The sequence below is a fragment of the Strix aluco genome, chromosome 1 (assembly GCF_031877795.1).
Source record: "Strix aluco isolate bStrAlu1 chromosome 1, bStrAlu1.hap1, whole genome shotgun sequence".
Taxonomy (NCBI): Eukaryota; Metazoa; Chordata; class Aves; order Strigiformes; family Strigidae; genus Strix; species Strix aluco.
Genome location: NC_133931.1, coordinates 43,180,659 through 43,198,713, shown reverse-complemented (window position 1 = coordinate 43,198,713; position 18,055 = coordinate 43,180,659). Strand labels below are relative to the sequence as shown.

Genomic DNA, 18,055 nt, shown 5'->3' with positions numbered 1-18,055 from the left:
TTACTGACACGCACAATGCCTAGGTCAGCCTAATTATCAATTTCTTAAATATATTTTGGTTTTGGACATGGCTAAACATAAGCACGTAAAAATACTAATCCTACCTTACTTTTGCAGAATGCCATAGAAAACTAAATGCAAATTCCTCAGATGGTTTCACATCAAATAATACTCTGCTGCAGCATAGCTCTTTGTATGTACCCTGATCAATGTCCACTCACTCCTTTAAGAAAATGCCCATAGCTAGCACTGAAAATACTGAGTGACACTCAAAAGAAAAGTGGTTTTGCTGAACCTCCCAACAGAACTGCAAGATAACTTATTGCCTGGGGTTTAAGACACACAGATCTACTTTAAGTATCTCAGTCAATAAACACAAAAATCATCATATCATGATGAGCTCACATCATCACTGTATTGTTTCTTTGTGTTAGCCAGAGCAGACAGGATCAAAGATACTGTGATGGAAGGAAAAGTCAGTAATGCAGGTAAAACGTGTAGCATAGATGAGTCATTAGATGATAGGGGGCTTCTGTAGTCAATAAGGCCCTTTATTACTGCTGCTATACTTTAAAGGAAGTTCTCTTTTATGAAATAGTGATAATCTGTGGTGCAAAATGATCTTGGCAAACTTGGGAGGTGCTTATATGTATACTATTTAAGATGGGTATCAGCTAATTAGAAACATCGGGAGTGAGGATGTTTTCTTAATATTCCTTCCTGTTATCAGTGATCCCTCAGTGATACTATTTCCCTTAATTCCATGCCATTGATAGCCAGCTTTCACTAAACCAAAGCCTAAATCCATATGCTTGGTCTTGATAATTTTGAACTTTAACCATGGAAAGAGTATAGGTATCTCAGGGTATAATGCCAACACTGCAATGCAGGAATATGTTGATAATTCTTCAGTGGATTCCAAACAAGCTTTGTTACATCTGTGTAGCCCATCACACCTTTGCAGAGATACAGACCCTTTCTTAAAAAGATCTCTTTCAGCAAGCTTTGAGAGATCATAATGCCTGAAGCGATGAGTTTTTAATTCCAGAGCTAGCTTGCTTAGAGCCTGCATGGCTGTCATTACGCAGACTGCATCGGGCAGAGCTGATATATCCTAAGCAAACAGAAAGCCATATTTAATACAATTTAATACAATATTTCAAAACTGTGTTTGAAAAGTGATCTATGCTTTGTCATATGGCATATGCAGAGTAAAAGATGCGAATGCAACCTGACATTTCTTGATTTTTGTGTGCCTAACATAGCAAACTCAATATTTGCCTGCTGTAATTTTGGGAAATATGTTTCTGTATTTGTTGACATGATATTATTTAGAATTTGATTACTGAAATGCATTTTGCTTGAGAATCTTGAGTTTAAGTAATTCAGTGAGTCTTTTTATATTTTGATAGCTAGGAAATGGAAGGTGTCAGTCTTCACCAGTGATATGCCATCTGCAGGAACAAGCTCAAAAGTTTATATTACATTGTATGGAGATCACAGCAGTTCGGGGCCTATTTTTCTTGAAGGAGAGGAGGGAAAATTATTTCAGAGAGGCAATGAAGACATCTTCACAGTAAGGAATATATATTCATTTTGTTGTCCTCTTGTATCCTGCCAGATTGCATGACATTTCAAAATCTGTGTGATGAAAAGACAGTCAGTTTTTTGTATGGTACACATATCTGGGAACAAAAAACAGGACTTAAATGTAGAACTAAATTTAGTATCCTTTCCCACTCACCTATCCAGAGCTGATTTGATCCAACATATTTCTTGTCTGTTTGAGAGGAACTACTGGTTAATTTACATAGTGCCCAAGAAAATACCAAGAAATATAGGAAAACACATAATTGTTTAGTTTTTAAATTTAAAATGGGGCTACGATATTAAAAACGAAATGAGAAACTGAAGAATTAGGGTATGGAGTAAATTTTTAACTTTGTTAAATACCTGCTGCTTTATTTAAATAAAGGCAATTTTTATACCTGTAATAAAGTCTGTCTATCTGAAGCTGTTTCTGCTCCCAGTTACACAAGCAAATTTCTCCCCCATCAGTCCTGTAGCATAGTGACTTAAGTGAGCCAGGATAGGTCTCTTATCAGAAGCTGCATAGCTTGAGTGTGTATATGGGATTGTCAGTGAGTGTCCCTAGTAGGTGCCAGCTATAAGGCCATATAACAAACAGGTGCTTCCATTGTTAGTATCCAGCATAGCAAGTCCCCTTCTGAGAAAAGGTGTTTAATGGCAGCATTGATAAAGAGCTGCTTGGGACGTAGGAAAAGCAGTTCTTAGCTCTCTTCAGCCTGATGGAGTTTTGCAGAAGAATCCAGCACCTCTGGTAGTATACCATTCTTCATCTGTGATACAAAAAAACCCCCAGATGTAAGGTTGCAAGGAGTAGATAAAATAAGTAACCAGGTGCCTGACAGATAAAAATACCCTCTTCACAATAGATGTTTTTGGCTCTGTTTCCTGCTCTCATTATTACAATTAATTTCATCTCCAATGACTTTTAAATGCAAAATATGAACACAGTCCCTGGTTTAGGACCTAGGATTCCCCTCTTAAGTAAGTATCCATAGCACTGAATACAATCAAGGAGTGCCTGCTCTGAAATGTATAGAAAGAGAAAAGGCGCTCTGCTTGTACTGTATGCTGTATGACCAGTTAACTCTGGTCTGTCCTCACTGCTTTGTCTCTATTGTTTATAATGCTGAGTTCAGGGAGGTTTGTGATACAGGGGACTCAGTTCATACCCACCTCTACACTGTAAATGAAAGCATGAAAATGAATTCTACAGAAAACAACAGGACAGCAAATCCAGCCTATGTAATAAAACAAATGATACAGCAAGAAGGAAGAGACTCATGGTGTGTTTCCAGTTCCCTGAAGATAAGCCTTCTATTTCTACACTGAAGTTCATAACTAGTTGTTTGAATAACCTTCACACAAAGTTATTCCCTCAGCACCCTGTTATCTGTACTGGACACACTCATCTAGCCTGCCCAAGAGCTAATCTTTCAAACACAGCTTTTTAAGTTGATTTAATTGAAATGATTTATAGAAAGAAACACCAAAGTTGAACATAATTGTTTCCAAAATTGTAAGGCTTACCCTCCTGGAGGGGTAGAGAGAAACTCTGAAGTACGTGGAAGGTGTTTGGGAGACAGAAATCATTTTGTAGCAGGTCAGTGGTATAGATGCTAAACTGAGCAAGGTTTTAGGGTCAAGACACTTTTGCTTTTTAGTCATACATACAGTCTGTATTCATCTCCCACTGAGACCAATGTTCAGTGGGGAACAAAATAGCTACAGCAGCATCCTGAAGCCATTTAAATGTGGTTGGCAGGCCAACATGTTTTTTGAGGGTTGTTTTTTAAAAGAGTCAAGCTTCTAGTGATTATCTGGAGCAAAATATTTTGGAAAAACTTTTAAATAACAGAATGTTTAATTTCTCTAAACAAAAATGTCACTGATGGTTACTAAATGAATTTCTGTTGCATGTCTTTTCATGTTAATAAATGTTATGTGTTTCATCAGTTGTGCTTCTTTTACAGGTTAATACTGGAAACATAGGACATCTCTACAAAATACGCATAGGACATACGAATGCAGGAAACTCCCCTGCCTGGCACTGTGAAGAGGTAAAAGCAGTGAGAAAGAATTTTATCTTTCCAAAAGCAGTCACTATGACAGTGGAGTCAAAATGCGAGTCAGAAAAGATCCCTGGGATAGGTATATTAGCCTCACCAAATGCTTACAGCTTCATTTAAGAGATTATGAAGGAGAGTGTTAGTGTGGAATTAAAGGCAGTTTATGATGGTATGTCTTGGCTGTTTGTTTGCAATTTAGTGAGAGCTGTAAAGTGTGTTTCTTCAAAAATGTGTGGCTGTGCAGCAAGAAAGACTGCTTAAGTTGGCTGCTGTAGTCTGAGTCTTCTACACTCTTTGTGTGCTACAGTTTCTAGAGTGTGCTGAAACCCAGAAAGTCATTGAACGCAATCTAGCCAAGTCCTCCTCAAATCTGTGGCTCACACTGGGTCCTTATGCTCAGCACCAGAGCTACACTAAGAATGTTTGTAGTTCTGTGTCTCTGGGGAGAAAAAGACAATAACAGGTTCTTTTCCCTCCTTATTTTTTAAATAAGATCTTGATGCAGGTAAAGCAAAGATAATAAAGCAGAGAGAATTGGCTAGTTCTGTTTCAAGCTTCTGTCATAAAACATAGTATATAGGTTTCTGGACTGGGAATGAAAGGATCTGGCTTTTATCCTTAACATCAGTGACGTAATATGTGTGCCAATGATATGCAGTGCATGCCTGAAACACTTCTCTCTTTGTGCCATAGTTTCTTATCCTTCAGTTAAGAGACAGCAGTTTATGAAGGACTTTAGAAGCTGCTGGTAAACTCACTGTTATAATCATACTTAAGGGTAAATCTAGATCTGTCTAATGCAAAGTCTCCACTGAAGTTAAACATTCACTGATTAATATTCAAATTCTGTGCTATTTGATGCTTTAAGTAGTTGTTTTCATCTGGGACCGAGACTCAGAAAGAAGACTAAGTAAGGCCTGCGCAGTACTAACTGAAGTTTAGGCAACATCCTGTGAGTTCATACCTCTAGCCAATGCATATCTACGTTGAAATATTGTGTCACAGGTAGTAGCACTCTGGCTATGAGGTTTCATACTAGAATTATAGGGATTATATCTCTTTCAATTCAGCTGAGGATTGCCTGCTTATAAAGGCTAAGTATTTGTTTTCCAGCTGTGCTGTGTTTTGGAGAATGCTGGAGTCAGAATATCATCCAAGATACTTTTTTCTTCTGTTCGTTGCTATTTTTCTTTCCATAAATGTATGTGTGGAAGCAGTGAAAGGGTAGAAAATACCTCATAGCTTTTGTCCTGTGATACAAAGGGACAGGTTACCAGCAATTTCTAAAGCGTATCTGAGTTGAGAAGCTGAAAGAGAACAGTGAATTTTGTCTTAGAAAAGGTTCATTTGCATGCTTAATCTTGGTATTAGAAGTTTTGATTTTCATAAAATCTGACTCAACAAACGGATCTTTGTGGGTCTGTTGTACACCATCCTCTGTGAATAGAGGCTGCACTGCCAGCATTGTTTAAGACACACGCATTTAAATTGAGAGATTAAAGAAGTTTGACAAAAAAGTGAAAGAAAAAATGAGAAGTTTTTATTCCCTCTCTCACTTCCCAGGTAGGATATATTTAATGAAATCAACAGTAAAATTTTAAAAGAAGGATTCAACACTTCCATTGATTCTTTGCTTACAAATTTTGTTTTTTCTCTTTACCAAATCTCAGTCAATCAGGCACAGTTTTTAGGCAGTGATTCATCAGCCAGGGTTAGGTCATTCCCTCTTTGCAACTTTGGGCACAAAGTCAAAGAAAAGAAATACATTCAATCAAACGCACTCTATAAATAACTTAGTGTTTTGTGTTGTAGAGAGCCAAAGGAGTATAGCTGCTGATTTCTAGACTTCATAGAGGAGAAACAACCTAAAGAGAGCTGGTCAGACACTTAACATCATTGTTTCTTGGGAAACCTACATTTTTCTGGAAGATCTGAAATTAAGAGAGGGTGGTCTACAACTGCAGAGCTTTTCTGGTAGTTAGGCATGCTAGTCTTCCATCAATATCCCACGGTTTCTGTGGCTGTCTTTGTACTGGGATAGTATCAGGCCTGCAAAGGACCACAAGGTGCTGCTTCGCTCACTCCAAGTTCCCTTTTTAAGATCTCTCGGTAGATGTTGTCAGGTCAAGGTGTGGCAAGTTTTTCAGACAAGATAAATCTCTTTCTTTAAAGTTTAGTATTCAAGCAGTAAAAGTGATAAAAGTGTTTCCAGTATTTCTGAATTTGTTCAATATTCTAATTAAGGAGATTAGATTCTGCAAAGCACAGAGCAGGAGGGAAAGACACAGGTAGAAGGGTCTTCGCTTCTCTCTGCTGGTCCAAAGAGAGTGTAGCTACTAGTATAAATTAACATAATTAGGGACTATTCTAATATACAGCAGCCTCTGAGGTGCTTATTAAGGATTACTTTGAAGTACAAAATAAGTAGAGCTCTTTCCCTTCTTCAGCTGGTGTGCATATGGTCCTTCTTCTGCTATATGCTAGAAGTTGGGCATGGAAGAAAATTGTGCAGGGCAGACTGGTGTTGGGACTAGCACTTTCATGGTTTATTTATATCACAAGCAGTGCTGAAGAATCAAAACCTGTTCCTTTAATTCCTGTTCTGATAAGAAAAATAAGTTAAAGAAATAGAATTGCAAGCATTGCCAAGTTTCCCAGTGAGAACTTCTGCGTTTGGTAAGCCATGACACCTAGTGCCAACCCATGTGGATATACCAGCTGGAACAACATGGCTATATTTTGTGGGACTGTGTCTGAGCTGATAAACCCTGTTTCTTGACTACACTTGAGTTACTCTGCCCTGCACTTTCAAATATGACTGACTGAAAAGTCAGATTGAGGGCAGTTGTATCTGGGGAGCAGACATGCCCAAACCCATGGTTTTGTGATTGTGCCACAGAGCTCTACCTACACAGATTTCAACAGCATCCCACATGTTTCATGTTCTGTTCTGTCTGGACTGACATCAGCAATTTAAATTGCAATTATTGGTGCTGTTTAGGTGCAGTTGCTCAACCTTTTCTCAGGGGAGCAGTTTTCTTTCCCTGCACATCGATGGTTGGCCTGGGACCAGGCTGATGGGGAAATATTGATGGAGCTTCCTGTTTTACAGCAGGGTCAGCCTATTCTTCCAGGTAAGCACACTGCCACATTAGCTAAAACAGGCCACAGACTGATGTTGGTAGAGGTGAGTTCATTGTTTTTCATCAGGCTCTCTATTACTTTTTGACTGCAATGATACTTTTTCTGTGTTGTTTTCCTGTGGTTACTGGGCATACTCAGGTAAAAGGTTAAGAATCACTGGAAAGGAGATGGGACAGTCTTTAATGGTTTGACTTTCACAGGTCCTTCAAAAAGATTCCTTCTTTGGTAAGATTTTCAGCATTTGTGCTTGCTTAAAAATAGAAGCAATAGTAGAGACACCTTACATATGTGTATCTACCATGAAGTCATCATACATGAGTAAGATCACAAACTTTATTTTCAATAACTGAAGATTATAGCTCCATTATGATTATTGTAGCTGCTGCTTTAGTTTCTTTCTTGTAAGTAGCTGAGACAGGCTTCCAGAATACTTTTAATTTCTGGGTTTGGAACAAAACTTTAACAATATTTCAGGAGGTTGTAAGTGTTAAAAGATCCATTACTCGCATAAAGATTGTATTGTAATTCTAAAGGTGAATGATGCCAAACAATACAAAAATTATCTGGTGTTGCTTCTTTTATACTGTTTTAATGTCCTGCTCTACCACAACAATCCCTGTCATCCACGCTGAATGTTGTTGCTATATGGTCTCTCTGCTTCAGCAATGAGAATGGTGTGGAAAGTGTGTGCTTGCTCTTCCCTTCTCTCCAAATGGTATTGTTCTTTTCTGGCCTAAGGAAAGTACAAGGGCATGGCCAGATCAGTGTATCCTAGGAGAGATGTGGGTGAGGGAGCAAGAGTGCTGGGGCAGATTCCCATCCTGTAGGGTGTGATGGTAGAGGGTAAAATGTCATAACACCACTGGTATTACTTGTGCTGGAGCTTTCACTAGAGTAAGATCTACCTGGGACAGATTCTACACCATCCTCTTTTCCCTTCCCCGGGAAATCTCATCAACTGCAGAGGCCAAGATTAATGGGATGAGAGAAACTTCCATTCAAAGTTCTCTAAAAACTATGGAACCCCTTTTTCAGAATGTTTAATGCTATAACAATGCTTGGTGCTATGCTTATGGTACTTTGTGTTGATCTTGGAAAATTGAAATGGTAACAAGCATTTCAATGGTAACAGCTGTTGTGGGTGCAGGCTAGAGGATATAATTGAAATTAAGGGGCAGAAGTCCAGAAAATGGCCCATGAATGTGGGGAAACATACCATGGGACAGTCACTCTTGTAATAAGGAGCTGGACGGTCTGGAGCTGTGTTTATGCATATCTATGATGACTGAGCACTGAGATTAAGAACCCGAAAAGAAGAGCAGAAAAACGGGTTTGTGTCTCATTAATATGCCTTTAAGTGAAAAAGAATAGCAGGAGAGGTTTCCTCCAGTGATGTAGTTAGCAGCTGTAAATGGCTCATAAAATGCTGTAGAGAGAGGCTGGCCAGCCCTAACCACAATGATTTTTGATCTTGAGGTGGTTATGATCTTCATACCCTTGAGGGCATGAAAAGCCTCAGAGGCAGTCAGCCGGCTCCCTCATAGGTTTGGTCTCTTTGTTCAGGAGACTTTAATATTTTTAGTGTAGGGGGACATACAAGCACATTGGTATGAAAACCAAACACTCTTCCCCCCCTTTAAATAAACCTTAATGAATGGTGATTAACATGTTATATTGAATATGCTCAATTCTCCTTGCAGTATCTGTTCTTACTCAAATGTTCTCTTGCTTAATATTCTGGGACACTGACCTTACCAACCTTCTAATTTCCAGGCACTTCTTTCTGAGTAGGTTGTTTTCTTCTTTCTGAGATAAAGATATAATGAAAGATTTTTATTATCAAGTAACCTTGGTTCATTCTAAAGCACAACAGCAGACATAAACCATCCTCTTAATCTGCATTTTATAGTTAACAATTTCTCCCTCTCACAAGAGAGGAAGAAAAGAACCTCTGTGCATTTCTACCAGCCTCAGTGTAAGAGGGGTCATGCTGAAAGCTTTGGAGAAGGCAGTTTCATCTCTAACTTAGTAATTGAAAGACTGTCTCTGTGTCTTTTTGCCAATATTATATTTCTGCATGAGACAGTGAAAAGAGAACATAGCTTTTAACTTCAGAGAAGATAGTTTGATAACAGAACAGTGAAGAGGTCTGGATTCAGTCTGAAAGAGAGATGATGAGAGGCACTTTAAAACCAATTTCTGAATAAAAAGAAGCTGAAACACTTTCTGATTTAACAGTCTTTTTTATTCAAAGGAAAAACGTCTGAATTAAACTGTTAAGAAGTATTACATAGAGACTTTGTGGCTCTAATGCTGGGGGACTGAGTACCATTTGTTTGACTTTTTATCCTCAACCATCCTACTTTTGTCCCCTTCTGCTCATGTTTTATGATGTAATCTTTAATTATGTGATGATGGACTATTTGCTGGGGATAAATCAGAGTTACACAGTGTTTGGTGCCTGGTGGACCTTTGCTTTTCTTCTTGCAGAAACTGAAAAGTAGATAGTTAATGAAGGAGGGAACTGTAGAAATAGAGAGGATTGTTGGTTTAGACATGGGATGGTTGGTCTGGAGAAATGCATTCTCTGCTTCTGCCGTGGTCTGTTCATGTGGGTGCTATAAAGAGAAATTTGGGGAAGTAAATAGATCAGGTGGTGACATGGTAAATGATGTGGGTAAAATACAGTATTAATTAACAGTTCCTAAATGAAAACTATTTTCAATATTGAGACAGGTGTACTCTGGAAAAAAATAATACATGACTGCTGCTAACTAAAGACTGTTAAAAGCTTCTGTGCTTTAAATGTGGGTGGCTTTTGTCCAAATAATAATAGCTGATCTGAAAAAAGATATGTGCTTTACCTCCTTGTTCTACCTCTCATAATTCATAGGCATCGGGGAAAGAATTAAATTTTATAAATAAACTTAGCTTTCCAATTTCAGAATGATGTGTTTACAAATGTAATGTTCTACACTTATAGACAAAAATGAATGTAAAAAATACAGTTCCTTCTCTTAATCTCCATTCTGTATGCTTTTCCGTGGAATATCTAAAGGAAGGTGTCATAGAATATCTCAAGTTGGAAGGGACCTATAAAGATCAAGTCCAACTCCCTGCTCCTCACAGAACTGCCTAAACCTAAACCATATGACTAAAGGCATTGTCCAGATGATCCTTGAACTCTGACAGGCTTGGTGCTATGACCATTTCCCTTGGGAGCCTGTTCCAGTGACCAATCACCCTGTCAGTGCAGAATCTTGTCCTAATGTCCAATCTGAACTTCCCCTGACGCAGCTTCATTCCATTAAGAGGGTCAGTGTTTCCTAGGATAAAAGCTGTAAGCATTATAAATACTCATAAATATTTATAAAGCTGGGATGATCCCTAGGCTTATGAGAGGTAAAGAGAAGTATAAAAAATTGTGAAAATTGCGTAAGTTAGCTATTTTAAGGCTCTATGTTGGATTTATTAATAGCATATGTCTATGGTACAGTACTTCAGTGGAATTTAGAGGTACCCAGTCATCATCTCTAATTGAGTTAGCTCTGATGCTAGAAGCAAACTAGCACTAGTGTTCTGTGTGGGCACATTAAAATACCCTGTGCAGAGTGCTACTGTTTTAGCTAGATTGTTACCATTATCCAAACTGAATTCTTTAAAGACACCTTGTTTAGTAACCTGCACACAAATGCCATGTAAATAAATGTGAGATACTCATTAAAAAAATAAGCATCGAGGGAGAAGTTATAAACACTGAATGGCCACTTAGCACAATTGCAGGTATGGACTGATCATGAATAAATTTTCACTGGTTATTAAGAGAAGGTGTTTGTCCATCAGAAGAGTGAGATATGGGAGCAACCTCCTTCAGAGGACTACAGTCAAGCTTCATAACATATTTTAAGTGGAAACTGATAATTGAATGATGATAATGTTGATCTTCTGGACCCAACAGTCCAGAAACTCTTTTCTACTTGCAAGACAGAGAAGCACAAGAACACCTACATCTGGAAGAAGAGCTTTTGTGCCAGAAAATGAGGTTTTCTCTCACCGTTTTGTTCTCTCTGTATCTCACTTGGTCTAACAAAATATTGTTACTGCATGTTGGCATAAGCTTTCCCCATGTTTCTACTGAAGATTATAGTTACATGGTTTTTATCTCAATTCTGAATTTTATCGAGTTCCGAAATCTGCATTATAATGACCACAGTTTTCTACTGATACATAATTTTATGTATCACAGTGTTTATTCTAGTTTTGTTGGACTTTGACTCAATTTTATTTGCACTATCCATTTCTATTCAATAACCAATTTATTGAATTTAAGTCCTTATCTTTTCCTCCCAAATTTACAGTCTTCAAAGAATTTTCATATGGAATGTAATAGAGGAAGTTTATACTATCTTATTGCATGAATCAGTAAAATAATAAAACAATGCAGGTTTCTGAGGTCCTAGAAAATGAAAACTTTGGTGCTAGGTTTTTGCTTGTTTGGTTAACCAGTGCATTCAAAATGTTAATGGCTCCTGTTGTTTTTTACAGTTTTGATCTCACCACTTATGGTGAGGCTAATCTTGGATTTATGTTATTTACTTTTCAGCTTTGTGATGGTTTCAAGTAACGCTGCAGGACAAAGACACACCATTGTGCATTTAAAGTTCAGTTCTGGTTGCATTCCTCATAGTGACAGTCTGGGATAAAAAGCATAAATGTAACACCAGAGCAAGTTTGTACGCTATTTTACTGAATACTGAATAAGGTTTTTAAGGTTTTATACCCTAACTGTCCTTGACACAGATGTATTTGGACTCTACAGGCACTTTCACAGCTAGATGTTATTGTAACTATAATAGCGTTTGTGATACGAAAGGTTGTCATCTCTTATTGTCAGTGACTGGCTATGAAGTGCATGTGACAACGGGAGAATTGTGGAATGCTGGAACTGAGGCTGATGTCTATATTTCTGTTTACGGAGAAAGAGGTGATACAGGATCAAGACAGCTGCTCAGGTCACAGAAACCCAAGAAATTTTTAAAAGGACAAGTAAGTGAAAGACAGGGCATTTTCTGGTATGTTTGACTGGCTTTTCTCTCTCAGGTGTATGGTTACTCCAGGCAATGTGCAATTAGAAAAGAGATAATTACTGCATTCCAGTGTTTCCCCAAAATTCCATAATTAAGCCAAAAATACTTTCTAAAGGTATACCAGTGCATTTGGAAGACAGAATTTTAATTTATAAAATAGGTAAGCTGTGTAATTTTGTTTTTAGTTCTTCTAAAAGTTTGATTTATAGGTGAAGAGAAAATGAAACTTTGCATTTTATATCTGCATTTCTAATGTTGAAATCTGCTGTAATTTGTAATTGTTTAGCCAATGAAGCTTTCAGCTGGTTTCTTTTTTCTGACTCTGATCCCATTCATTTTAATGGAACTCTTCCATTAGCAAAGCAATCAGGCTTGCTTAATTCTTTTATTTCAGGAAACGTGTCCTTGGTTTGTTCTCACCTTATCATTAGCTGATATTTCAAAGGATGATCTTGACAAAAGAGTTCTATGGGTTTATGGGTCTTTGGGATTCCACAGCTAAAGAATGCTCTGCTTTTTAGATTTTACTGAACTTTTGTGGATTGATTACAGACTGACATCTTTGCTGTTGAAGCTGTGCACCTTGGACATTTGTACAAGATTGTTATAGGACACAATGGTCTTGGATCAGGTCAGTAATCTCTCTCTCTAATCACTGAATACTGCCTGAAAAGTTATTGACCTTTTCTTTGAAATACGATATGTATTTCTTAAACTGAAAGTATGAAAAATTTTTAGAAGTGAAAGACAAAGGCTTCTAAGGAAACTGTTCAAGTTACACAGTTATCTTCTTGTATCACCACAAATTTCAAATAATTTTGCTCACTTTCAGTATACTCTCAACCATTATATTAAGGACGCCATCTGCTACTGTTCCATCATTTTTGACTAATTCATATGGAAAAACTCTGAAGAGGGGGAGTGTCTGCATGATAAGACATTGAATATGTCTTGTGCAGTCTGTGTTATAGATAAAATTGGCTATTATAATTTTAGGTTGATTAGCGTTTATCAGTTACATTGTAAAGATGCAGTTGGATATTTTGGTTATACTATCTTGTCATTAGACACCCAATTAATGGTGGAACTCAAATTGCTTGCAGTCACAAGACCTGTTTTCAAACTCTTAAGCCTAAATATTGTAAAACATAGCAACTTATGTTGAGCCATGATAAGCTGTTATCTAGTCTTGTTGATATTTTGATTGACAAAGAAAATAAGTCTCATACAATGACTATGTTAAATGATGGGGGAGAAGTGCGGCACTCAGAGCCATGACAGTCAGGGAGGGCCTAGCAGGCCCATAAGCAAGCTCTACAGTAGCTAGAGCAGGTACTGACTTCTCTCCAGCCAGTGGAGCTGCAGATTATGCAGTTCCAGTAGAAGAGAGAAAGCCATGGGAAGTCAGAAGCCATTAAATCTTCCTCTCATGAACTAACTTTTTTTATTTTATTTTTTTACATTTATTCTAAGGAAACGGCTGGTTTCTGGACAAAGTTGTAATCAAGGATCCTGTAACAGATTTGGGTTATACTTTTCTTTGTCACAGGTTGGTGGTGTTTCATTTAGGTTAGATTTGTAATGAATTTGTAATTAATCATAGTTTTTCTTCTGAAATATGCTGTCAAGGGAAATATGTGTTTCCTAAAAAGTGAGCTGAAATGGTCTGATCCTTTTTACAGGTCTCTGAGTAGTATCTGCCCCAAATCTCTGGTGCATTTGAGCTAATGAAAAAGAAATAAAAAGTTCTGTCTGGGAACCTTCCATTCTTGCGCCTTGTGAACTATTCAGGACATACTTTTTTGACACGTTGCCCATATCCAACACCTTGGATCTGACACCAGCAGGTCCATTCATTCTTCCATGTCATGTGGTGCGAGGCTTTTCAGAACAGTGGGTTTCTGTCTCTCTAGCAGACTGGTCCTACTTTACTGAAGTTAGTATGGAGATTAACTTGGGGTTCAATGAGCTCAGGATCTGACTTTAAATCTGTGAAATGGCTATCACAAACACAGCTATCTGACCACATCTCTTTTTCTCATTTGCCTTGCAGCCTGTCACTGAACTCTAATGTAACTTTAAGCAATCCTAGCATCCCCTGCATTTCCCCTGAAGATGATGCTGCTCTGAATCTTCTGTTCTATAGCTCATTTCTAATTTTATCTATGCCTGATTAATTCTCAACACCTTACGAAAAAATTATAATTGATAAAGATCAGTGCAAATATTAGGAATAGTAAAGTCCAGTCACGTATGAATCTAGCTGCAGCTTGCCAGTGGCACCTCAATTCTATTTCCTCCTCTCACTTCTCTGAGTGAATAAATAACTGCCCGAGACAGCTCGGAGTGAGCGATGTGCACACTGAAACTGATTTATGTGCAAGTAAGGACTTTCTGCCTATCAGATACAGCACCTCATCTTTGCTTGACCTAATTTTGATTCTGTATTCTAGATGAGATGAACTGCTATGAAGAGATCTATAATGCTAGCTTCATACATAATTTAGGGAGAGTTCAAATCCATTTCAGGCAGAAAAATACAGGGTATGTGCTACTTATTGTTAGAGCCCAACGCTATGCTTGCTGATCTTGCTCCCACAGTGTGTGAATCCTTTTGACTCAAATGAACTTAAACTTATGTAAGTAGATGTGAGGCAGGTACAATGGCATTATAAAAGTATAGTTCAGACATGATAAAATTATTGCCTGTGTTGGATTTGCCTCCCTGTATAGGGATTTTCAGGGCATGGAACTCTTTGTATCCTGCTGTAGCCTTCTTGCAGACAGGAAGAGCAAACAACATGACCACTGCACCTTTTGTTATTGATCTAGGACCAGTATGAGTTCTCTGATTTGTAATAATTGGCTTGGGCCCTTGTACCTCAGTCCAGGAAAGTATTTATTTATAAGTTTCATCAAGAGCAAACAAATAAAACCATTTTTGCCAAAGTCAATCTCTTTTCACTAAAGCTGGATGTTTTGATTGTTTTTTGTCAGCCTTGAGACTTTAATAAATAGAACAGGAAGTATCAGTATGCAAGTGCCATTGTGGAAGTTGCCAGTCAAGGTTATATTACTGAAATGGGTTCTGTTTTTTAGGTGGCTAGACCAGGGGCAGGATGATGGCAATATTGCTAGAGAACTGACTGTGACAGGTGCCAGCACTTTTCCAGGAAGTAAGTGAAAATTGGTGGGGAGGAGAACCCAACCTCACTGCAGCTGAATGAGGATGTTCTGTAAATTAATTACATGGTTTTTATCTGTACAGGGCAAGAACTGGAACTCAGGAGAGAGGAAACTGTAAGAACGTACCTTTTTATTTGTATTTAAACTATTCAAATTATGCTTTGAGTGAAATCAGCTCAGTTTTTCTCATGTATGTCAAATTCCTGTGTATCATCTTCTCATAAGTCTTTTCTGCTTGTTGTTTACAAAACTAGTGGGCTGCCGAAAAGTGGAAATTTCAGGAAGGCAATACACTTCAGTTTTACAGCAGGCTCACCCATGGCTTCATTTGCCTCAGTCCAGATAGCAGTGTTGATGCTCTTGGTGACAAGAAAAACAAATATGGTAAAGTATTTTTCATGTGCATGTATGCATAAAAGATACGAGAAAGGAGAACTTTATAGTTCGCTGTGATCTCCTATACTGATTCCTGTAATGAATAGGAGTAGATAATTATAATAAACACTTTCTGTACTTAAAATATTTACATGTATTAATGTTATAAGAACTCAGAAGTTATATGCTTGATTTGCATATAAAGCACAAAAAATATCTCATATGGTATCTTGTCACTGGCTTTCACTTACCAAATAGAAACTTCTTGTTATCTGCAGTTTAATGTTCCCATGGAACTTCTATGGCAAGGAAAGTTACAGTCTTTTGTAACTAGATCCATCTAAGATAACAAGTTCAAATTTCCAGGCATAGTTCATTAATAGGGAGCATTTATGTGTATATGTGTGTGTGTATATATATATGTAAAAATTTAATTTTGTTCCATCCTTTTCATTGATTTTAATAGCACTCTTCAAGTTCCACCTCTTCATCAGCTTCCATCCTACTATAATAAGTATCATATTAGACACACATATTTTTGTTATCTTTGTAGTGATGGAGCTGTGCAGACTTTCTGACATCTTCCCAGGAACCTTATACACATCTTTTTCAAAGTGATAGAACAGAATCTTTCAGGACACCCAAAAATTACATGGAGAGCACTGCAATCAATACTCCTTAGCATAGCTTATAAAGGCACCTTAGAAAAGCTGCACCAGCAAACTCCAGTGTATAACATGGGAGATGAGTAATTTTACTAAAGCTCTTATTATTTAGCAGTTTTGGTCCTTGAGTTCAAAGTATTTGGTGACTCAAACACTGATTAACTCAAAACTTCTATCTACAGCTTTAGGATTTGCAAGTGTCTTAAATGCCTGAAAGCAGTTGCACAGCACGGTAGTATCCTTCCTCCAAGGAGATCCATTTAGGATCACAAACTGAATTACTTGTTGACAGACCAAACTACCTGCTTGTAGAAATTTGGTTTCTAATCTGTACTGATGCAGTAAGCACATCTTTGTTGCTCTTTAATGCTGTGTCTTTGATTGAAGGCTTGTATCTGGTTTGATTTAGACAAATCAGATCATTTAGACACTGCAGAGTTCATAATCTAACATGCAGAATTCAAGTTCACACTGCTGTTTCCTGATTTTTATCTAGATGCACTTTCCTTTCTATAAATTAGTGTGTTTCTAATGGTATTTTTGCAGCATAAACATGTGACATTTTTATTGCATTCTGTATCTTTTTGGTGTACTTTTACATGCTAGATGTAAAATTCATATGAGTGTTATCTCCACAATTTTAAATAAGTAACATGTATAATTGTGCAAATACCAAATCTGATGCACAACTACTAAATATCAGTAGTTAAAGATGATAAATACAATTAAATATATTAGAAAGATCAAAACAAAATTGTTATAAACTGGCTGTCAATTAATTTAGATTGTAAATCAGAAAAATTAGTAGTGTGATCTGTAATCTCCCAAGAATTTAGTAATACTTAGGAATTAAACTGGTAAACAAAAAGAGCTCGATTTTTCTGAATAATATGATAAGGTTGTCCTGATATCAGAGGAACAGTTAGTGACACAGGAATAACCATGTATTCTTTTTTTATAGTTCAGAGTACAAAACAAACAGAAGAACAAAATGAACGCAGACACCTATCATGCAACTCTTCTGCCTTCAGAACAAAATCTTTCTCCCTTAACTTCTTTCAGATTTGTTTGGTTTATTTATATGTGGAGTATTTACAAAACATCTAGAATAGTCATGTGCAACAGAAGTCCACAAGTGCTGACTTGGGAACTGTTGTTTAAATTTTCATTTAGGGGCCCTGCTTCCTTGTGTGTGCTTTGGAATAAAACCTCTGACATAAATTATCTACCTAACTTTCCTAATAGAAAACTCTGCATTTCAGATACTGGTAGAACTGTTTGTCTTCAGCAGATCTAAAGCAATATAATTCAAAGGCCTCCAAAGCTGTGATGGCAAATTATATCAGAAGATGATTTGGTCTAGCGCTTTGTAATTTCTCAGGAAGCTTTATCTCTATCTGTACACAGAGACCCATTGTGACAGTTATGTGTCCTCCCTATCTCGCCTCAAGGACTAGAAGCCCCATCTGTATTTTGTGATTTGTGGCATCATCCTGATGGGCACAATGGGCACAGTTGTTTAAAAAAATCAGGTGTTCTGCTGGAAACAATAGAGATAGCACTACTTTAGCTTTCATCAGTATTTTATAGTTATAAGAGGTAATTGTTTGGACAATTGGCCAGATTTAAAATTTTAGAAGCTGTGAGCTATGGTGCGACATTTGATTTACAAATTCTAATATGGATACAGAGAAAATGAATTATCTTTTCCAACCTGAGAGCTTTATGTTCCCTACCTGATCTGTTATTTATCATATAAATTCATTACTGTACCCCAGTTCATTACACTGGAGTCCTCAGCTTCTTTTTATGGATCTTTTTTAAAAAAACCATATATGCTGATTAAAAGAAATTTGTTCCTTATCATTAACTCTCAGGGTTTTTCTTCTCAAGACAATAGACAATAGTCTCTAGACGCCCATTCCTGAACGAATGAGGGGAT

At 37.3% G+C, this 18,055-nt stretch overlaps 1 protein-coding gene across 1 annotated transcript in view; it reads left to right on the top strand.

The window, feature by feature from the left end:
- Window positions 1-18,055, top strand: part of RP1 (RP1 axonemal microtubule associated) — a 179,519-nt gene that overhangs the window by 19,553 nt on the left and 141,911 nt on the right. Inside the window, exons 4-12 of the mRNA XM_074819124.1 lie at window positions 1,413-1,576; window positions 3,561-3,647; window positions 6,658-6,790; window positions 11,695-11,846; window positions 12,440-12,518; window positions 13,361-13,436; window positions 14,987-15,063; window positions 15,156-15,187; window positions 15,328-15,457. Of these exons, the coding sequence (XP_074675225.1) occupies window positions 1,413-1,576; window positions 3,561-3,647; window positions 6,658-6,790; window positions 11,695-11,846; window positions 12,440-12,518; window positions 13,361-13,436; window positions 14,987-15,063; window positions 15,156-15,187; window positions 15,328-15,457 (930 nt within the window). The remainder of the gene's footprint in view (window positions 1-1,412; window positions 1,577-3,560; window positions 3,648-6,657; window positions 6,791-11,694; window positions 11,847-12,439; window positions 12,519-13,360; window positions 13,437-14,986; window positions 15,064-15,155; window positions 15,188-15,327; window positions 15,458-18,055) is intronic.